The sequence below is a fragment of the Pithys albifrons genome, chromosome 17 (genome assembly GCF_047495875.1).
Source record: "Pithys albifrons albifrons isolate INPA30051 chromosome 17, PitAlb_v1, whole genome shotgun sequence".
Lineage (NCBI taxonomy): Eukaryota > Metazoa > Chordata > Aves > Passeriformes > Thamnophilidae > Pithys > Pithys albifrons.
The window spans coordinates 11,069,077-11,090,477 of NC_092474.1; the positions used below are offsets into that span (position 1 = coordinate 11,069,077).

The following is a 21,401-nucleotide window of genomic DNA, read 5'->3' on the forward strand; positions in this document are numbered from 1 at the left end:
CGCCTCCGCGTGATTGGCTCGGCGGGCAGCCAATGGGCTAAGAGGAGGCAGCGCCGCGCCTCCCTGTGATTGGACACGAGCCGCGGTATAAAAGGAGGAGGGCCCGCCCTCCGCCCTCTCTTTCCCGGAGCCCTCGTGGAGGTGCGGGCGCGGCGCGGCTGCTCCGGGCCCGGCGGGTTTGGGCGGCGGGGACGGCGGGGAGCGGGCCCGGAGCGTAACCGGGGTGTGCCCGGAGCATAACCGGGGTGTAACTGGGGTCTGCTCGAGGTCCTGGGTCGCGGCCGGACTATGGGGCGAGGAGCGCTGGGCCCTTGGGGCGGAGGGGAGGGAAGGGTGCGGACTCACCCGAGCCGCACTTCTCCTTGGCAGGTCCCAGCTCGTCTTTAAACCCACCGGGCGATCCTTGGAGCACCGCCGAGATGCCCAGGGAAGACAGGGCTACGTGGAAATCCAACTATTTTATGAAAATCATCGTGAGTGTCGGCCCGGGGCAGCGGGAGCCGGGCGGGCCGGGCTGCGGGGCCTTGTTAAGATTGAGTGCTATGGGGTGTCTGTGTGAGGAACGATTACGTGACACTGGAAAGACTTGGGCAGTGCACATGGGTTTTCCTGTGGGAATTTGCTCAGAGGTGACTTTTTCAAGGATGTGACTCGATGGCTGAGTGAGCAGTGCGGCCTGTGGCACACGCAGCCTCAGCTGGAGCTCAGCACTGAAACTTCTGACACGCTTTCTTTACATTTTAACGTGTTGAGGGCTTAATGCTGCTCTGTGCACTGGTCAGGATTTCTTTGTACAGTTACAGTGTTCTTTCGTTACAGCAACTCCTGGATGATTACCCAAAATGTTTCATCGTGGGAGCAGACAATGTGGGATCCAAGCAGATGCAGCAGATCCGCATGTCCCTGCGGGGAAAGGCTGTTGTGCTCATGGGGAAGAACACGATGATGCGCAAAGCCATTCGTGGTCATCTGGAGAATAACCCTGCCCTAGAAAAGTGGGTACTGCTGCCTGAGGGCACTTCTGGGTCCTCTGTCCCAGAGGAGGGGGTGTTGTCTGAGAAACAGAACTAAAGGATGTCATCTTCCCTTCAGGCTGCTGCCTCACATCCGTGGGAATGTGGGCTTTGTCTTCACTAAGGAGGATCTGACTGAGATCCGGGACATGCTGCTGGCTAACAAGGTAGGGGAGATCAGCCCTCACCACATCTCTGGGCTGACAGTACAGATGGAAAATTAAAACTGAGTCTTTGCGGAAGAAACCTCATTAGTAGGAATCCTGAAGGGTTGGGATTTGGCCCCTGCAGTTTTAGACAAACTGCTTAAGTTCAGCTGCCTTGCCTGTGTGTGCCTGGGTACTGTCCATCCTGGAGGAACATGCCAGGAAGGAGGTGATCCCACAAGATGAGAGGTGAGCATTGCAGCTTCTCTTCCCCCCTCTCTCAGGTTCCAGCCGCTGCCCGTGCCGGTGCTATTGCTCCTTGTGATGTGACTGTGCCAGCCCAGAACACAGGCCTTGGACCAGAGAAGACCTCCTTTTTCCAGGCCTTGGGCATCACCACGAAGATTTCCAGAGGGACCATTGAAATTCTGGTCAGTGAGCTGCGTGCTGTGGTTGTCAAAGCTCTCCCTTGACGGGGCAGGAAACCTTGATTGTGGCAGCTGAGGGAGCTGTGAAGACCAAAGCTCCCACAAATTCTGAGATACTGTATGAGCAGTGTGACTGTTGCACTTCCAAAACTGGAAGGAGGGTGTCTTGTTTGGCTCTGGTGTGTGTGTGTGTGATTTAAGTTCTCCATCAGATTTCCAGGGGTCGGCTCTCCAGAGGAACTCATAGGTAATGTGGGAAGGGCACTGCCTTTCTCCTTGCTGACCATGGACCTGCTTATGTTGTCTGGGGCTTGCTCAGCTTGTGGAGTGAACATGGCACGTACTGTTGTGCTCATTTGCTCCTCCAGTCCCACCATGGATGTTTCTGTCCTGTTGCATTGATGTGCTGGAATTTCTTGGTGTGTATTCACTCCTTTTCTCCTGATCTCCTCAGAGCGATGTGCAGCTCATCAAGACCGGAGACAAAGTGGGTGCCAGCGAAGCCACCCTGCTCAACATGCTGAACATCTCCCCATTCTCCTTCGGGTTGGTGATCCAGCAGGTGTTTGACAATGGGAGCATTTACAACCCCGAAGTGCTGGACATCACTGAGGAGACCTTGCACAAGCGCTTCCTGGAGGTGAGTGCCTCAGCCTGTGTCCCTCATGGTCTGCCCTGTGGCTGTGGGAGCCAGCGCTGGCCCAGAGTGAAGTGGCCTGTCTGTGAGACTCTGCAGAAACAGTGTGTCAGGGTGTACCTCCTGTGGGCTTGTTCATCTGAAGCTGCTTCAAAAAGTATTTGAGACTGTTTAGAATCACAGGAAATCCTAAGTTGGAAGAGGCCCACAAGGATCATCCAGTCTAACTCCTGGCCCTGCATGGGACACTCAGACAATCCACCCCTGAAGAGCATTGTCCAATTGCTCATGGAGTCATCACCTGACCATCCTCTGCTGTGGTTTCTAGTCCAGGTTGTTTCTCAGAGCACAGAAACCCAAGTCTGTCTCTGTCTTTCCAGGGTGTTCGTAATGTTGCCAGCATCTGCCTGCAAATTGGGTACCCAACCATTGCTTCTGTGCCCCACTCCATCATCAATGGGTACAAGCGTGTCCTGGCCGTGGCAGTGGAGACCGACTACACCTTCCCACTGGCTGAAAAGGTAATGGCTTCAGTACAGCTGAAGTGCTTTTGGTTCTTCATATCTGGCAGTGCATCTCTTTGCCTTCTGCCAAGCTGCAAGTTCTGCCTTTACTATTGCAAAGGTTCAGTCCTTCAAAATGTTTTGTTTCCTGTGAGTTTACCTTTTTTCCCCCTCTTTTGCAGGTGAAGGCCTTCCTGGCAGACCCCTCTGCTTTTGTGGCAGCCATACCTGTGGTGGCTGAAGCAGCTGCTCCTGCTGCTGCCGCCGCTGCTGCTCCAGCCAAGGAGGCGGCCAAGGAGGAGTCGGAGGAGTCTGACGAGGACATGGGCTTTGGTCTCTTTGACTAAGAGCAGCCACCGTCTGTCTGTTTGTGTCAGAGTTGGCCTAATGGAAGAAATAAAAAGCTATTTTACACCTTCATGAGTGCCTGTGTCTGTGGTGTAGTCTCGACATCACCTAGGGCTTGAGAAAAGTGTAAACTTAGAGGGGCCACGTGTGCTGCAAGGGAACAGTTGTTCCTTGGCCCCCTTGTGCTGCAGGCGAGTGGCTGTTCTTGTGATTTGTGGAAAGACTCTATATCCAGTAAAGTTATAGAGAGGTACGTTTATTCCAGGCCTGGGTGCAGGGGGGAGAGCTCCTCCAAAAACATGCACACCTGGTCGAGTTAACAACTGGTTTATATGCAAGTAAGTTATGCATATTTATTATTTCTTCATGCAGAAACATTTTCTTAGAGAAGGCAGGGTTATTATAATGAGTTTCAAGAACTGATTTCCATTTTCTCTGCCCCGTGCTACTCCTTGAGCCTGCACTTTTCCTCCTGGTAATTTGGGGCAAGGGTCTTTGGGGATGAAGCCAGCGCTCTTCCTCCTGTGAACTTTTTACCTTTTGCTCAAAACTGCTTCAAACCGGATCTGTTGATAACTGTAACTGGTCTAATTGGCAAATTTCTCTACTTGTTCTTTTGACATATCTTCCGATTCATCTTTGTTTCATAGGGTACCCTGGCTGTTTTAGTCTGAGAGGCTCTGGGGCCTCTTGGTATGGCATCTTCAAGAGCAGGTCTGGACACTGTGATTTTTGCCATATGCTATACAGTGACTTTTATAATTACTACTAAGCAAATAGGGCGGTCCTGCGGTGTAAAGGAGAGCACTCCAGAGTCAGAATCCCAAGGTCCTGAGTTCAAGTCTCAGTGGGGACTGTCACCTGGCAGTTAAAGCCTCCCTGCCATCCGATCCTGTCAGATCTCGGATGCTCAGCAAACTCAGCCCCGGTTAGTACCGGGTGCTGTGACAGTCCCGAGGACTTCCCTGTCACTGTCCAAGCTCGCTTGGCCGTGGCAAATGGACCTCAGGACTTAAAGGGTGGGGCCAGTTCTGTGCACGCTGAGCCTCACCTAAAAAATGGGGCCGAGGAACAGCCGCTCCCCTGCAGCACATGGGGCAGAGGAAGAACTGCTCCCCTGCAGCACACGGGGCCTAAGTGATTGGGAGGACTTACGGTTATTAATTGATAATGTTATTAATCGATATACCTATCACAGAATTTGCTTAGTGTATGTATGGCCAAACTTCGCAAACGAAGATTTGGGAAGGGCTCTCCCCACGTGTAGTGGAGAGCCTGCGCAGTGGAGTTTTTAGGTGAGGCACAGTGTGTGCAGAACCGGTCCCACTGTTTAAGTCCTAAGTGTCCATTTGCCACGGCTGAGCGAGCTTGGAGAGTGACTGAAGTCCTCGGGATGGTCTACAGCACCCGGTACTAACCGGGGCTGACCCTGCTGAGCATCCAAAATCTGACAGGGGACGGTTCCCACTGAGATTTGAACTCAGAACCCTGGGATTCAAGAGTCCAGAGTGCTCTCCTTTACACCACGGGACCGCCCTTTTTGCCATATGCTATACAGTGAATTTTATAATAACTACATAGCAAATTCTATGATCGGTATATCGATTAATAACATTATCCAATAAAAAGCGTAAGTCCTCCCAATCGCTTGGGCTCTGTGTGCTGCAGGGGAGCGGTTCTTCCTCTGCCCCGTGTGCTGTACACAAGCAGTTCGTCCTCTGCCCCGTGCGCTGCAGGGGAGCGGCTGTTCCTCGGGGCGACAGCTCAGCCGGCTCGGGCCGTGCCGAACGGAGGTCTCGCTGTTGCAGGCGCTGCCGGCGAGCGCCCCGAGCGCGGGGAATGGCAAGGGCGTCCGCCGTCCCTTGCCGTTCCCCGCGCTCGGGGCGCTCGCCGGCAGCGCCCATTGCCGGGCCCGCCCCGGAAGGCGCTACCGGTTCCTGTGTCGCGACGGAGCGATGGCGGCGGACACGCAGGTGAGTGCAGGCCGGGCCGGGTGTCCCCCAAGGCAAACAAACCCCTTCTCAAGTTGGTCTTGGTGAGTTGTACACACACTGATTTGTCCCCCGCCTCTGTTTGCGCTTGGAGTGGGTTTGTGATGCGTGTACATAAACGTGCTGATAAAAGTGAAAAGCCTGTCCCGGCTTCGCCTTGTTTGCCAGTTTACCCTGTTACGTGGGGAGTGGGGAGTCGGGGTTTGGGGGGTTTGTGTAAGTCGCTGAGATGCTGCAGAAATCCTGTAGTGTTGTGCGTAATTTATAATTTTAGTTTCTAGGCTGTTGGGAGAATTTAAACACGTTTTTCCTGTCTGTGTGTTTGCCTGCCTGATTAAGTGCTTGAGTAAGTGAAGCTTGGTTTGAGTTTGCATATGACGAAACATAGAATTATAGAATCGATTGGGTTGGAAAAGACCTCCGAGATCATCAAGTCCAACCCTTGGTCCAACTCCAGTCCCTTTACCAGATCATGGCACTCAGTGCCACGGCCAATCTCAGGTTAAAAACCTCCAGGGATGGGGAATCCACCCCCTCTCTGGGCAGCCCATTCCAATGCCTGAGCACTCTCTCTGCAAAGAATTTTTTTCTGCTCTCCAACTTCAATTTCCCCTGGCAGAGCTTGAGCCCATCGTGCCCCCTTGTCCTATTGCTGAGTGCCTGGGAGAAGAGACCAACCCCCACCTGGCCAGAACTTCCCTTCAGGCAGTTCCAGACAGTGCTGAGGTCACCTCTGAGCCTCCTCTTCTCCAGGCTAAACACCCTCAGCTCCCTCAGCCTCTCCCCACAGCCCTTGTGCTCCAGTCCCTTCTCCAGCCTCATTGCTCTTCTCTGGCCCCGCTCCAGCCCCTCAATCTCTTTCCTGAACTGAGGGATGAATGAACTCCTGTAATTGGAAGGGTTGAAGGAAGAGCACCTTCTTAGTGGTATCTCGTTGTGGTTTCTGGTGGCAGTGACATTGCTGGTTGTCCTCCACAGCTCGATCCAGTCCTTGCTGTTCAGGGGTCAGTCCTGTTTCCAGGCAGTGTTTTAAGGAGAGCTGGGGGTGTGAAGTGGTCACAGGTTGGGGGAGGTGTGGATGTCCCTAAATCCCAGGTAGCTGCTGCACAGGATTAGCTTTCCAGCATGCCAGCAAAAAGCTTCACTGAAAGTAGTTCTTAAGAAGCTCCTTGAAAAGGACTGAGGAGAGAAGGAACAGTTTTAATGAGTTTTCTAAAGACATGCTCATTTGTTGCCCTTTCAAAAGATTATTATTAAGATACCAAGTTGCTGAATTTAGGAGCAGGATTTCAAAAGCCTTTCCTGGAGAGCTGTGTTTTGTTTTTTGTTAATGCACATGTGAGTGGTTTGGGGGCAGATCCCACCCCACATTAACACAGGCATAAAAAAGCCCTTTGGTTGTGTCTTGTGATTTTTTTGTTTTCCTTGGGTAACCTTGGACACAGCTCCTGCAGGAGTTTGGTAGTGAGGCACAACCTTTTGAAATCTGGCCAGTCAAACTTAAAAAATTTGTAAATTTTGGAAGAGAGGAAGTGCCAGTACAGAATTTGGCAACTACTGACACCTGGAACCACAGGGCAGCTTTTCAGGATGGGCAGTTACATTCAGCCCTGGGTTGTCTGGAGTTAGGAGTCCCTTTGGGGCTGCCTGGGCTTTAGGAGGTAACACACATGGAAAAGCTCCTTTGAGCTCTTGAAGTGCATTATTTTTTGCTTTCAAAGGTCCTGTGCTGCAGGTTATTGGTCTTAGCTCTTACTCTCTGTTACTTTCAGAGGGGTGAGTGTCCTGCACAGAGCACCATGAGAGGGTCCCAGGTTAACAACCACAGAGCAGCCATCCTTCAGCCAGGGGGAAGGAGTGTCGTGGTGTGTGATGCACAGTGACCTTCCCAGCAGATGAGACTGGGGATGCCCAACATTTGGGCACTGAGAGGTCGTGTGGCAGCAGATAACTTGTTCTGCTTGCCTAGTTTGTGTTCTGTGGGTTGATATCAAAGCCAGTCTGATGTTTTTAACTCTTTGTGGTTTTAGATTTCTGACACACTGAAACGCTTTGCGGTAAAAGTAACTACAGCCAGTGTGAAGGAACGGAGAGAGATCCTCAGTGAGCTGGGAAAATGCATTTCTGGGAAAGGTAAAATCTTGAGGGGGATTGTCCTGCTCACCAGGGTGGAGCAGAATGTTAAAATGTTCTGTTTCAAAGGCCAAGGGAGAGGCCTGGCAGCATTTGCTGCCTGTGCTCTGTCACAGCATCAATTCCAAGCGTGGAATTTGTGGGTAGCACAGGAACCCAGTTTTTGGCTTGTGTGTTTTTCCCAGTTAGTAGTTCCAGCATTGTGTGTGTTAGTTCTTCATTAGTGCATCAGTTGTCTGTTTCTCTCCTGACTCTGTCTCATTTTCTCGTCTTCTCTCATTTTCTGAAGGTAGTTGTTCCATGTGTTCTGATTTTCCCATTATTTGAAAAAATACACACAAAATGTATATAAAGATCAAATCTTTGCTATGATCCTTGTAAGCAATTTCATAGATGTGATCTGAACAGTTTACTGTTTTCAGTTGTGGAGTGAATCATGTTTGTGGTAAAGATTAAGAGCTCATCAATTTATGAAGAAATATTTTGAAATACATTGTTACAGATCTTCCAGAGGGTGCAGTGAAAGGCCTTTGCAAACTCTTCTGCCTTACTCTGCATCGATACCGGTGAGTAATTTGGTGTGGAAAGGCTGCTTTATTTAATCTGATAGTATTTACATGTTTATTAGACTGTTCTGGAGTATTTGGAAATGTTGGTGTGCAACATCACAGAGATGGGTGTGACACTGAAGGATGTCCTCCTGTGATTAGGCTCTTTTTAATTTGACATTGAAAAGTTTTACAACACTTGCCTTGTGTTTCACCTTTAATTTTGACATTAAAACTTTGGTGCTGTGGTTCAGTTTGCAAAAATGAACACCCATGTCCTTGTGAAGCAAGAGTGAGGTGTCTTAAATACACCTTTTAGACACTTTAAAGTGTAACTAAATCATGGTCTGTTGTAGAGGATCTGTTCAGAACCTCTTTTCTTCTGCAACCTCCATGTAAGAGCTGTCACTTGAGGAAGGGAATGGAGTCTCCTACCAGAAACTTCTCCACTTTTTGGAACAGCATGGATGAAATAGTTCCTAGCTCAGCTGCTGGGAGGAGCAGGCAGAGCCCCGTGTGTGGAGCAGGGCAGTGCTGGCAGGTCTGTGCTGTTCACTGACACCCCTGTCCCCGCAGGGATGCCGCGTCCCGCAGAGCCCTCCAGGTGGCCCTCCAGCAGCTCGCAGAGTCCCAGCCCGAGGCAACGGCCAAAAACCTCCTGCACTGCCTTCAGTCTTCAGGGATCGGCGGCAAGGCTGGAGCTCCCAGGTCTGCATGAGTAGCTTTGTGTGGAGTCCTCATTGTTGGCAGTTGCTCCTGTTCTCAAAGTGGTTCTGCTGCTACTGCTTGGCAGAGGTGTTAAAAACCTTTAGAGAAAAAGCTGTTCATGCCATTCAGATGTTCCTCCCTTACCTCTTTCTTGTCTTTTGGGAAAGCAGTGAAGTTATCCTGGTGTTACTGCTCAGGATTGGGTCTGCCTTTGTTAAACTTCAAGTCTGCAGAGATGAGGAACAGATTCTTTATCATTCTCCAAAATGATTAGGAAAGGGAATTTCCTTACCCATTGGGTGTTCAGATTTAATAGTGGAATTTAATCCCTTATTATAGACAGGGAGATAATGAAATTTGAAGCTGAGTTGAGCAACATGCCCTTCTCTTGTAGCTTCTGAAAACACTCGTAGTTCCAAGGGGTGACTTGGGGTATTGCTGAGCTGTCACAGGCCACAGGGTGCCATCCTGTAGTGCCTCTGTGGCTGAACTCGACTGCAGCTTTAAAAAATCCCTGATCCTGGTTTCAAAGCTTGCAGTGATGGGATATACACCCCTCAGTCCTGGTGGCTGGCCTTGTGTGGAAGGACACTATCTACCTTTTTTCACTTTGGGGCAGAGGTCAAAAGGGGGTGAGGATCCTCGGGGAGCTGTGAGGTGGGATCTGTTACCTGGAGCAGAGGGAGGGCTGAGAGTTGGCAGAAACCAGAACCAAGCAGTGTGCCAGGAGGCAGTTTGAGCTGAGGAAAGATTTGGCAAGCTAAGGCTGGGAAGCTCTGACAGTAAAGTTGAGCAGCAGGTGAGAAATCTTGAGTCACTTTTTGGGCACTCTCAGTTGGCAAACTATTTAACTCTCATTTCTGTTATGCCACTGGGGAGATCCAAAAATGGTCTTTCTTCTGCTAAGGTTTCTCATTCCCAACAGGCAAGACTTATCTACTTCTGTGCCATTTGGAAGCTCTGAGTGTCAAACCAGAGCTGAAACAGGGTTGATAATTTCCTTTCAAAGCTGAGGCTTTAGCTGCACTTCTGTGTGATAAAATTGCCTGTCAGTCAGGTGCTGTTCTGACTTGGGCAAAGATGGTTCTGTTGTGGTGTGTAGATGTAGATTTCCTACTGGGAGCTGTAATTTACCTCCCTCTTCTGTTTGTGCAACAGTAAGAGCAGTGGATCTGCAGCTCTGCTGGCACTCTCCTGGACGTGCCTGCTGGTACGCACAGTCTTTCCAACGCCTGACAGGAGACAGGGAGAAACATGGAAAAAACTGGTAGGTTCTTTTTGGTTTGAAGAAATATCCCTTTGGAGATAATGACATTAAAAATATTTAAGTCCTTAAGTTGCTGAAATGTTGCAAATAATTCTGGATGTAACTGATAACACCAAGTTAAAATCCAGGTTTATGTGGGAGTCTGGTGTACTTTGATCTCTCCTGTTTTGCTGGAGAAAGCAGGAAATATATAAAGTGGGGCAGTCTTGCAACTGTCCAAAGGTGGCTACTGGTACCTGGGAGGTGCATCTGCAGCGTGGCATGAAGTCCTTGTGCCTCTCTTGAAACATCTGTATGTGATATTCTGTCACACAGTGTCAAGCAGCTTTTTACTTTCTTTTCACCTCCTCTAACAATGTGAACCTGTGACCATGCTCACAGCACCTTGGGATGCAGCTGAAACACATTTTAAGAAGGGGTGTAATCTGATAGAAATTGCTGTGTTCAAAGGTGGAGTTTCCAAAACTGTTATTCATGGCTGTGTAAAGAGGTGCGTGTGGGATGAAAGCAATGGCAGCTTCTTGGAAGAATTTACACAACCTAAGGACATTTTCTTAGGCAGATTCAGCTTATCACTGGCATTTGGCACATCTTGTTTGATACAAACTCTCTGAGAAGCAGGTGCATGAAGGTTTTCTCGGCTCTTGGCAGGTGGAGGTTCAGTGTTTGCTCCTTTTGGAAGTCCTGGGAGGTTCTCATAAGCAGGCAGTGGATGGGGCTGTGAAGAAACTGAACAGGCTGTGGAAAGAGGTGATGTATCCCTTATGTGACATATTCAGCAGCTGTTCTGGGTTCTGTGGCATTAACATGCTCTTTTTCTTTCTATTCAGAATCAGGATCTGGTGGATCAGTACCTGTCTGTCATTCTTGGTCTTGAACCAAACCAGAGTTATGCTGCAATGCTGGGACTTGTGGTGCAGTTCTGCACAGCCCAGAAGGAGCTGGATATTATTAAACGATATAAGGTACATCTCTTGGACTGCTGTTTTCTGGGGAATAAGGAGCATCACTTGTCATCACGCAGAAGGGGCTGAATAGATGTCTCAGTGATGCTGGTACTTTGTATCTGCCCCTCAGTCTGTCAATTCAGTCCTGCACTGCTGACTGAAACAGCTGGGATGGTTTTATGGAGGAGGTGCCAGATCTGTGGCTGTTGGGTGTTGCCTGAGCCTTTCTGTGGATGGCCAACACTGCAGCTTCCTGCCTTCTGCCTGTTGTGGGAATGAGGCAGCAAGTAGCTCTCACTGTGGCTTGAGTATTGGGCTCAGGCCAGAGCAGGGAGCTCTGACCTCTGCCTGACAGGCTCATGTGAGGGTGGAAGCAAAGCTGCTGTGTAGGGGGAAGCACAGCCTTCCTGAGGAGCAGGAGGTGGGGTGTCCAGCTTGGCTTCCTGAGGGTGTGCTGGGAGCTGTGTACAGGCTGAGATGTGGCTGTAATCTCGTGTTTCTGCTTGTTCAGAGTGCTCTTCTGGATTTCTACTTGAAGACCATCCTTATGAGCAAGACAAAGCCTCAGAAGCACGTGCTGGTGAGCCACTGCTGGGAGGGGCTGTGTTGCTGTGTGGGGCAGCAGTGGCTGTGGGGCTGAGTGCTCTGTTCCCTTGCAGGACAGCTGTGCCCCACTGCTCCGCTACATGTCCCACGCAGAGTTCAAGGACTCGGTTTTGCCAACTCTGCAGAAATCCCTGCTACGGAGCCCTGAGAATGTCATTGAAAGTGAGTCTGTTGCCTCTCTGTGTTGCTCTGTCAATGAGCCTGAGTAGCTGTTCCTAAGACATCTGGAGCTGTTGGGGCAGTGTCTCTCTTGGTGGTGCTTCTGGTCCCACGAGTGCAGGTGGCAGGATGGTCTGGCATCTGAGGGTTAGGTGTGGAGAAGCAACATTTGTGGTGTGATCCCAAGTGTCAGGGTATGTGATAGCTACTGTTTGCACCAAGGACAGGATTTCACAGCTGAATGCTAAGAATAATCCTGAATTAATCTCTTCACTGGGCATCAATTTCAGTAGGTTTTTTTATTCCTACTGCCCTGTCTGCTCTTGATGTGAATTGTGGGGAAGGGTGTATTAAAACATTGAAAGCAGTTACTTAACAAAATGTAATATGCCATTATCTTTTCCATCTTCAGCAATCTCTTGCTTGCTTGTGTCTGTGAACCTGGATCTCAGCCAGTACGCCCTAGACATTGTGAAAGGACTGGCCAGTAAGTGCTCTCACTTTTGAAGGGAATGATGAATTCAGACAAGAGCTTTCCTCAACCTTCTGGCTATACCTATATCAGCTTCACTGCTGATGAAGAAGTGGTTTTATGTGGGAGGGAGAATGATGCTGTAACTTGGAACTGGAATAGTTCACGTGATGGTTCTAGAAGCTGAGTTAAGCCACATGTGAAGATGTGTCTTGCCTTGCTCATTTCAGGCAGTTTGTCATAAGGAGCTTTTAGCCTGTGCATTATTTTCTAGGTCATCTGAAATCCAACAGTGTGCAGCTGATGGATGAAGCAGTTGTGGCTTTAAAGAACCTGGCCCGGCAGTGCAGCGATCCTTCGGCCGTGGAGTCTCTGGGCAGACACCTTTTTGCCATCTTAGGGGGTGAGTAAATCGTAGGATGAGCAGTGGGGTTGAATACAGGTTTGGCAGTGTCCAGGAGTTTCGTGTGTTTGATTTTCTGTTGTCTTTAGCTGCTTGTATGGCAGGGGTGGCTCAGCCTGGATCAGGGGTAATGGGGCAAACTGTTGTGTTTTGGAGAAGATCCTTGATGTAACACAGCAGTTGTCTGTCAGTCACTCTCACTCATGTGTTTGCTGTTGGCAGGCTCAGAGGGGAAGCTGACAATTGTTGCTCAGAAGATGAGTGTCCTTTCAGGTGAGGATCCTAGAAGAAAACTGCTTCTCTGGGGAAAGAAATTCATCAAAAGGCTGAATGGAAGGGAGCTGTACTTCAGCCTTTAGGCTTCCCTGCCTGTCACTCTGAATTGGCTGTAGTTGAAGCCATAGAGGGTGCTGGATACCAGATGCCAGTTCCTGACTTTCTGTTCAAAGAAAGTAATTGCCTGGTAAGCCAGATATTTTATTCAAAGAAGACTTGTATCTTGAGTAAAAGTGAAGACTGAGATCCTGCAGTGTTGGTACCTGGTGGAGGTGACATCCAGATGTAGTGACAAGAAAAAAGTGTCTGTGCAAGGATTGAAATATGAAGGGTTGTTCTTGATTGATTTTAGGTTTTGTGCTGGTATTTTGGGAACTACTGAAAGAATTCTGTCCTTTCAGGGATTGGCAGCCTTAGTCACCATGTGGTTTCTGGACCCTCCAGCCAAGCTCTGAGTGGAACCATGGCTGAGCTTTTCATCCCTTTCCTGCAACAAGAAGGTGAGACTTCTTGCCTTTGTTCTGGGTTTGCTAAGCTGCTTTCATCTTGAGCAGGATTTCCATGTGGGCTGTTACTCAGGATAAATCTGGATTCTCGCCTGCTGTGTTATGGAGTCTGTTGCCCTGTTTTGATGAGCAGCCCCATGGAGACAGTGCTGTGCCTGTTAGGAGAACGTGTGTTCTTTTCCTGCATCCTGGTGCTGTTACCTGCTTTGTGTTTTATGTTCCTGTGCTTTATGCAGTTGATGAACTGATGTGAGTTCTGTGTTTCTTCGCAGTCCATGAAGGCACGTTGGTTCATGCAGTGTCTGTCCTGGCTCTCTGGTGTGTTCGGTTCAACACGGAGGTTCCCAAAAAGCTGGTGGAATGGCTGAAGAAAGCCTTCAGCCTTAAAACCTCGACTTCAGCTGTGAGACACGCCTACCTGCAGTGCATGCTGGCCTCCTTCAAAGGTAAAACTGGGCACCTTTATTTTTGTCTTACACTTAAATTGTAAGATTTCTAGCTCAGGGACTGTGCTTTTGTGTTGTAGTGCTGTCACTGAAATCTTGGTCTGTGGCTTTGACTCTTGAAAGCTTTAAAAAAATAAATAAAATTACTGTGTTTGAAATGAAGAACTTAAGGAATTATTATCTTTTGATGATCCTCTTGAGATTTGCGTGTGTTGGTCCCATCCCCGTTGACTGCAGCAGTTCATCCACAGTTGTTAGACCTCTGGGATTCCTTCACTTCCGAGTGTTTGGAGGGGAACAGATGGTTGTGGCTTGCCAGGAATTTACTTTCCCTCTCTTAGGGAAATACTAATCTTTGAAGTCAGACTTCCTGTGATTTGAACAAATTCCTTTAATGTAACTGAATTAGCATTTTGTTTTGTGTCCCATGAACAGAAACTGGTATTGAGATGGGACTGTTCTGTCTGTGAGGAAAGTATTGAACTGGTTACCACTGAGCTTTTCACAGTTTGATGATAGTGATTGGCAAATCCCCTGGGAGATTCAGGATCACCTGAGTGTGTGTCTGATTCCTTTCCTTGTCTTATGACAGCAGCAGAACTATTGATACCTGGGTTGAAAAGTGAGAAGAGCCACATTGTTTGTAACCTGTCTCTTTTGTCTCCTCAGGTGACACATTATTGCAGGGAATGGACTTGCTGCCGTTGCTCATCCAGACAGTAGAAAAAGCAGCATCTCAAAGTACTCAGGTTCCCATGGTAACTGAAGGAGTTGCTGCAGCTTTGTTGATCTGCAGGATGTCTGTAATTGAGGGACAAACTGGTAAGGTCACAAAACATCTGGCAGAATCCAATATAAACAGATTCTGAGGGTTAACACCTCTTGACAAGGTGCAGGGGATACTATTCCTTAATCTGTGTATAATTTCTCCATGGAGAATCATTGCTGTTTTGTAAAGCAGAAAAAGATTAATTGCTGTCTCTCATTCAGTAAAGAATTCTTGTTCTTTCATGGCTTTGCAAATTCCAGCTTCCATTCAGTTAGGGCAATATTCCTCTTTATTCTAACACAAGACATTCACTCAGACCTCACACGGTAGGAGGTGACTGATGCATTGAGAGTATTCCTTGCTTGTTATTTGGGTAATGTTTTTGGGAATTGCGAAGAACTGTCTGAGTTCATACATCTGTCTGTCAGGATGTAAAATGCAGATGTGTTCTATCAAACACACCACTTCCCTCCTTCCCTTCATTTTTAGGAAGGTTTGCCCTGTGAGAGATTAAGGTGTATCAGAGTTTACATTGTACACATGTAGGTCAGAAAAATGTATTTTTGTCGGCAGGTGATTTTTGGACATATTTATTCTGAATGAGAGACATGAGAGACTTTAGAACTGAAGACAAGTAAGGCTTAGAAGTAACTTGAGGTATTTCAGGAGACAGAATTCTACAGTATTTTATGTACACTGGTGATTCTGACTTATTTTGAAACATCCTTGATATACATCTGTTCTTTTCCTGTCAGAGTCTAAGCTGAGTGGTTTTTGGCAGCTGATTCTGGATGAGAAAAAACAAATCTTTACATCTGAGAAGTTCTTGCAATCTGCATCAGAGGAAGGTAAATTGGCAGTTATTGTATATCCAGTTGCTGTTTAACTCTGTTTCTTAGTACTTACAAGTGCTAATGTTTTTGTTAGGCCTGTGCTGTGATCCTTGGAGGATGCAGTTTCACATTAAAATGAACAGTGTACTCTTCAGAGGTACACCTAGACCAGTTGTAGTGTAAGCTTGACAATGAATCAATTGATGAACCTGAGTTATCACACATGGATCATTCCATGTTTGTATATTCTGTAGAAATATTTCCAATACAAAATGTGTCTGAGTGGTGTTCTCCTTTGTAAGGAAAGAGTTGCAGCCAATCTGAGTGATATGGAAAAGCCTAAAATTTGGAATAAAATAGGAGGAAGTAAAATAAGGCTGGAGAAGGAAATATGTAGATGAAAATCTTAAGAAACTGGGGGAAGAGTAATAACAGAAATGAATTTGGCTATAAATTGGTGTCTCTATCCTCTGTTTTGATATCTTGTGTTTAAAGATCAATTTAACAACAATTAATGGAATGTCCCCAACAGAAAACATTGCTGATTACCTACATTGTAAACTGGAATTTTTGAAAAAGCATTAATTAATCATTTCTCTGAAATGAATTCTTTATCTTTTGTACAAAGGTGCAACAGGTAAAGTTTTCTAAATGGCAGATACAATTTCTTCTTTGCTTCCTGCAGTCCCTCTTTCCTGAAGGATGTGTGTATATCCATTCATTTCCCTCCTAAGTGTGATTTGGTAAACGTTATATGGTCCCTTGGGATGTCAGAGCCAAGAACTAATGCTGAGAGTAAACACTGTTGTGGTTTGTAATTGCTGATTTAGGCAAAGCCTCCCAGCTGTGACATCCTTGGCATGCCCCAGTCAGGATGCCTTGGGTGTCAGATGTCCCCTGTACTGTGCTTGGTGGGTTATAACCCACGCTGTGCCTCAGGGCTTCTCCTGCTTTCCTGGCATGGTTGAACCTTCCTCACAAACCGAAGGGCCCAGCTGACACTCAGTCCTCATTCTGTTTCACTGAAGCTGTTTGGGCAGGGCTCAGGAACTAAAGCACTGATGCAGTGAGTGTGTGTTTATCATTTGCTTTGCTCTCTCAACTGAAACCAAAATAGGTCACACACAGTGGTCAGGAAAATTGTGCTGGGATCCAGCTAGCAACATTTCTGTGAACTCATGGCTGTGATCCCAGTCTTGGCACACCTGAGATGGATTTGTCTCTGGCTTCACTGAGGAGATTATGTAGACCCTCAGTTTGGGGAGCTATTTTACTGCATCCTGCTTGCTGTTTGTTTGTTTTCAGGTAAAAAAAAATCTGCTTCCTTATGAAGTTCCATGCAATTTCAAATATTTGTCTTTTCCCACAGCCATGTGTACGGTGCTGCAGCTGACAGAGCGCCTGCTCTTGGATCATGCCCAGCGGCTGCCTGAAAGCAAAGTTCAGTACGTAGAGAGAGCACTCGCTGCCCCCAGGCCATGTCTGATCCCAGAGTGGGGCAGTGGGGAGGGTGGGCATGGGCCCTGGCACTGAGTGTGGAGCTCTTGGTGCTTTTGTGTGCGGTTGTTTGCAGAGCTTCCTCCCTGGCTAAACCTGAGTGCTCTCTGTTTTCAGGCAGTATCACCGTGCCCTTGTTGCCGTCCTGCTGAGTCGGACCTGGCACGTTCGGAGACAGGCCCACCAAACAGTTAAGAAGCTCCTGTCCTCTCTGGGGGGTTACAAGCTGGCCTATGGGCTCTTGGAGGAGCTCAAAGTGGTTCTCAGTTCTCATAAGGTGAGTAGCCAAGAAGCCTGGTCTCTGCCCAGTCACCTCCCTGCCATGCATTTGCTGTTAGCTTTGACCTAAAGCCTGATGTGAAGATGATTCAGCTCCAGATGATCTCCTAGAATGCCATTTGTTACTGGATTACTGCACATTGCAGTATCAGTGTCTGTGGTGTGCCTAGTCTGCCCTACATATCCGAAAAAGACATACTACTCAAAATTATTTGTGGAGAAAGCTGTAGATTTCCATGTCCTTCTGGTATTTGAGGCAAATTTAATCCCTGCTGGATGGAAGACTAAGGGTCTCATTCCTTTCTCTATAGCCTGGTTCTTTGGCCCTGGCTTATGGCTCAGGCTGCCTGTTTAAGACAAATATAATATAAATACTGTAGTAGCAACTATTATAAAAAATAAGAGTGCTGTATTATTGGGCTTGCTCCTAGGGCAGCACCAAGTTAGGTTGTGTAATAGATTAAGTTGCACTAATTAGGTAGCAAGACTGGGACTCGATAAATAATCTTTCCATGTAACAGATACAGCCTGAACAAAGTATTTTTGAAAAGATACTGGGTAAAATTAGACTGCAGAAGTTGGGCATACTGTTCCCAGCCAGCTGGCTCAACCTTTTCCAAAGTCTTCTTTGCCAGAAGTGATCATTTCAGTTTTATTTTACCCCATCTTGCCAAACTGACTATAGTCCTCTATGCCTAATCTTTCTGTCACTGTCATCTCTGTGCTCCAGTTTTGCTGGGATCCTTTATTCCTTTCCTTTGAGAACTTCAGGTGTTTGTCACTGACAGGACAGTGACTGTTGGCATTCAGTGTGGTGTTACTGTGGGAAATGTGCTTGGGGCTCAGGAAGGTTTGTTGTTGTCCATGAAGGTTCTGCCTCAGGAGGTCCTAGTGATGGAGTCGGGAGAGCTGTCGGAGCTGGGAAGGACGTACATTCCCCCCCGAGTGCTTCTCGAGGCGCTCTGTGTCATCTCAAGCGTGGCAGGGCTTGATGTGGATTCCTTTGAGCCAGAGAAGCTGGCCCTGGAGATGCTGCTGCTGAGCCATCATCCATCTGTAGGTAAGTGCAGGGATAAGACCCTCATGGCCAGTGTGTGGGGTTTTATTGTGCCTTTTTGTTTCACTGTATCAGCAACCTGCTTTGTGTTGATTTTTCTCATTTATTCTTCTTTCCAGTGGCAGTGCAGCCTGGACTTTGGCCAGCCCTCCTCATCAAGATGAAGATAGATCCCAAAGACTTCATTACCAAACACCTGAACGACATCTTACCCAGGATCACTGCCTATGCTCCGGAGAATCAGGTGGTCAATTCCTGCTTTCCTTGTGTTAGTTTTGGGAGATACCTTGGAACAGGAGAGTTTTCTGGAGGAGTTCAGTACTGACTGGTCTGTAAGGAAGGAAATCTGTCTAAAAGGTGTGGAAAAGGCAGGTCCAAAGAGAAGTCTGTGGAGAAAAGGAGCTGGGATTTAAGGGGGAAAGAATGTACCAGCAACTGAGTAGAATTTTAGATAAGATTCAAGTACCCACTGAACAAGGAATTGGGGATTGGAACATAATGGGGGCTGGCTCAGTAGGGTATACTTCCTGGAGACAATTTTAAGGAATACTGATTGTGTTTTTTCCCTCATTCCCTGACAGTCATCTATGAATGCAGTGGGCTCTCTCTCTCTGCTTTCACCTGGTAGAGTGCTCCCACAGCTCATCAGCACTATCTCAGCATCCCTGGAGAATCCAGCTCTGTGCCAGGTCACTCGAGAGGAATTTGCCATCATGAAGACACCCGAGGGAGAACTGTATGACAAATCTATAATACAGAGGTAAGGCTTTAATTTCTTGTCTCTGTGCACCTGGGGATTGATCATTGCTGGCATCTTGCCAGTGGGTGATGCTCTTACTGGACAGGAGTTCCTGGATTTTGTGCCTGGATCAGTGCTGATTCTTTCCAATACTTTTCCTTCTAAGCGCTCAACAGGATAGTATGAAGAAGGCTAACATGAAGAGGGAGAACAAAGCTTATTCCTTCAAGGAACAAATCATTGAGCTGGAACTGAAGGAGGTGAGCTGATGGGAACAGAAAAAAACAGGCTCATACCAAGTAATTTGTGAGCAACTTAAATGTGGGAGAACTTACATTATGCTGCTAGTGGGACATCGAAGTGTTGTTAACTCACTGATATCCAGTTTGTCTTTACTCAAGAGGGGTACACTTGGAAACATATTTTGGTACTTTTTAAAAAGTAAACTGCAAAAAACCTCAATGTGTCCAACTTTCTTCTTCACCTATTTGAAGAGCTGGTGTTAATAACTGTAGCTTAAGAATGCCCATGGCTCTCTACTGCAGGAGATAAAGAAGAAGAAAGGAATAAAGGATGAGGTGCAGCTGACAAGCAAGCAGAAGGAGCTGATGCATGCACAGCTGGAAAGGGAGGCTCAGATAAGAAAACGGCTGAAGGAGGTGAGTTTTTATTGTTTTTTTTGCCACCTCTGCAGCTACCATGACTCAAGTAATTTTGATAAACGGAAAATGGTGTAGCATAGAGAATATTTGGTAATCACTTCTTCTTTTATCAGAAGTTAGATTTAACAACCCATTTTTTTCCTGATGGAGTTTTTTTATGGTTACCTTTTGATTTGTCTTACAGCTCGATCATGAGCTGGAAACAGCTCTGGGACTCCTGGACACTGTTATAAAGAAAAAGCCTCCTGGTCTCACTCAGTACATCCCTGGTCTCATCAGTTCCTTCTTGCCACTTTTTCGATCTCCTTTGGCTGCTCCAAGGATTAAGAAACTCTTCCTTTCCTTAGCTTCCTGTGTCATGCCTGCTCGACTGAAAACCTTTGGTTAGTATGTGCAGTTGCTATTTAAGGGCAAGGTGCATTATTTTTTTGGCGGGGCAGTGAAAATTCTTGCTCTTACAAGTAAGATCACAACCATTTCAATACCATAGAAAGCCAAGAGGAAAAACTACCTGCAACAGTGCTGGGGGAGATGACTGTGATTTCCCAGAGATATTACTTCTGGATAGGACTGGGACCAAAGACAAGGAGTGGTCTGGTCACTGTGACCAGCTGTGAGAAGCTGTTGGTCGCTGTGGGACCATCTGCCCTCTGCAGAGTTTGAAGGGTGTGAGTGTAACTCACATTGGAGGAGAGCTGTTCCCTGCCAGCCCTGGGGCTGGGCTTCCCCTCTGGGCCTCCCTGCAACCTGGGCTGTTGCCCTGGGTTTAATTGTAATTCTTGGGTCTGTGCTCCTGGAGATTTTCCTCTTGAGAAATGTTTGGGTTTAGTCCTCTCATGGGTTTATTCTTTCATTCCAGGTATTTTAGTGAGCCACGTGACCTTGCGCCTGATGAAGCCAGAATGTGAGTTGGATGAGTCCTGGTGCCAGGAGGAGCTGCCCACGGCTCTGAGCAGAGTTGTCAGCTTGCTGCACGCCCACACCATTCCCAGCCGGACCGGCAAGGGGGAGCCAGGTGAGGATGCTGGGTATGGTACATCCTGCTGACACTGCCCTCCCCTCCAATAGCTGTAAACTGGTTGAGTTTTCAAAGTTTGTGTAATACTTTTGTGAGACTTCATTTTTTTTTTAATTGGATAACTCTTCATAGATGTGATAAACCTTAAGGGTTCTTTTTTGTGCTGGTAGTAGTAGAAGTGATGTTACAACTGTAATAAGTGTAGAAAGGAAATAACAGTATTTTTTCTTAAAATGGTTCATACAGAAATAATAGCAGTGAAATTAAGGCTCATCTTTGCCAAGGACAGCTCCTACCTTTCAACACCACTTAGCATGAGGGATTCAGTGAGACTAAGCGGAAAGACAAAATAATTGCTTGTTATCTGTGATCTGAGCAGTGAAGTGCCTGTGGCCTCTACTTGTTTGCTGTGTAGTGCTGCAATTCATGAATATTTTATTCTGGCATGGCTGTAGAAGGAGCAGTTCTTTCCACTCTGTAACATGAAAGCAACTACCAATATTTTTACAGTGAAAGAATATAATCCGAGCTAAAATAAACCCTTTTTTCTTAATTTTTTTCTTTTATCCATGAAGATAGTTTTAATCCAGATCACTTCCAGAATCCACTTCACAGTGGGGTGCAGAGGTATGACTGTGGCACTTGTCATTGTCACAGCTGAGCAGTGGCAGCTGACCATGTTGAACAGCACTTCAGTGCTTAATATCTCAGTGATAATTCAGTGCTTCTACTGTGCAATTTTTTGCCATAGTAAGTTCATTAACATTTAAATCAATTTTTCAGGCTTATTTCCAGAAAACAATGGAAGTATTTTCAATCCTCAAGATTTCTTACAGTGCTTAATTAAATTAATATCCAATTCTTATTTTCCACTCCTGCAAAACAGAAAGGGAGTAGTTTCCATAGCACTTTGTTGGACAAGTCATGGTATATTCCCAATTGATTTTTCCTCATTTTCAAAGTTCTTTGGTATGTAGTTGTGTGGTAGGATTTAGTAGTGGTTAATTTCT

General features: G+C 47.1%; 2 protein-coding genes across 3 annotated transcripts in view; both read left to right on the plus strand.

Annotated features, from left to right (window-relative positions):
* The first annotated feature begins 102 nt into the window (after positions 1–102).
* Positions 103–3,147, plus strand: RPLP0 (ribosomal protein lateral stalk subunit P0). Its single transcript, XM_071571868.1, has 8 exons — positions 103–141; positions 370–473; positions 820–995; positions 1,093–1,180; positions 1,444–1,590; positions 2,042–2,227; positions 2,605–2,745; positions 2,910–3,147. Exons 2-8 carry the CDS (start codon positions 420–422, stop codon positions 3,072–3,074), a joined length of 957 nt encoding a protein of 318 aa, XP_071427969.1. The 5' UTR covers positions 103–141; positions 370–419; the 3' UTR covers positions 3,075–3,147.
* A 1,841-nt stretch (positions 3,148–4,988) lies between these two features.
* Positions 4,989–21,401, plus strand: part of GCN1 (GCN1 activator of EIF2AK4) — a 39,895-nt gene continuing 23,482 nt past the window's right edge. For both annotated transcript variants that reach the window (XM_071571764.1, XM_071571765.1), the window contains exons 1-25: positions 4,989–5,048; positions 7,097–7,199; positions 7,702–7,765; positions 8,324–8,455; positions 9,614–9,722; positions 10,374–10,472; positions 10,553–10,687; positions 11,181–11,249; positions 11,329–11,437; positions 11,847–11,921; positions 12,181–12,309; positions 12,532–12,582; positions 12,987–13,085; positions 13,364–13,537; positions 14,207–14,359; positions 15,062–15,154; positions 16,509–16,584; positions 16,754–16,913; positions 17,786–17,975; positions 18,092–18,216; positions 18,554–18,732; positions 18,878–18,971; positions 19,257–19,370; positions 19,558–19,756; positions 20,233–20,388. In XM_071571764.1, coding sequence (XP_071427865.1) covers positions 5,031–5,048; positions 7,097–7,199; positions 7,702–7,765; positions 8,324–8,455; positions 9,614–9,722; positions 10,374–10,472; positions 10,553–10,687; positions 11,181–11,249; positions 11,329–11,437; positions 11,847–11,921; positions 12,181–12,309; positions 12,532–12,582; positions 12,987–13,085; positions 13,364–13,537; positions 14,207–14,359; positions 15,062–15,154; positions 16,509–16,584; positions 16,754–16,913; positions 17,786–17,975; positions 18,092–18,216; positions 18,554–18,732; positions 18,878–18,971; positions 19,257–19,370; positions 19,558–19,756; positions 20,233–20,388 — 2,905 coding nt within the window. In that variant the 5' untranslated portion in view covers positions 4,989–5,030. The remainder of the gene's footprint in view (positions 5,049–7,096; positions 7,200–7,701; positions 7,766–8,323; positions 8,456–9,613; positions 9,723–10,373; positions 10,473–10,552; positions 10,688–11,180; positions 11,250–11,328; positions 11,438–11,846; positions 11,922–12,180; positions 12,310–12,531; positions 12,583–12,986; positions 13,086–13,363; positions 13,538–14,206; positions 14,360–15,061; positions 15,155–16,508; positions 16,585–16,753; positions 16,914–17,785; positions 17,976–18,091; positions 18,217–18,553; positions 18,733–18,877; positions 18,972–19,256; positions 19,371–19,557; positions 19,757–20,232; positions 20,389–21,401) is intronic.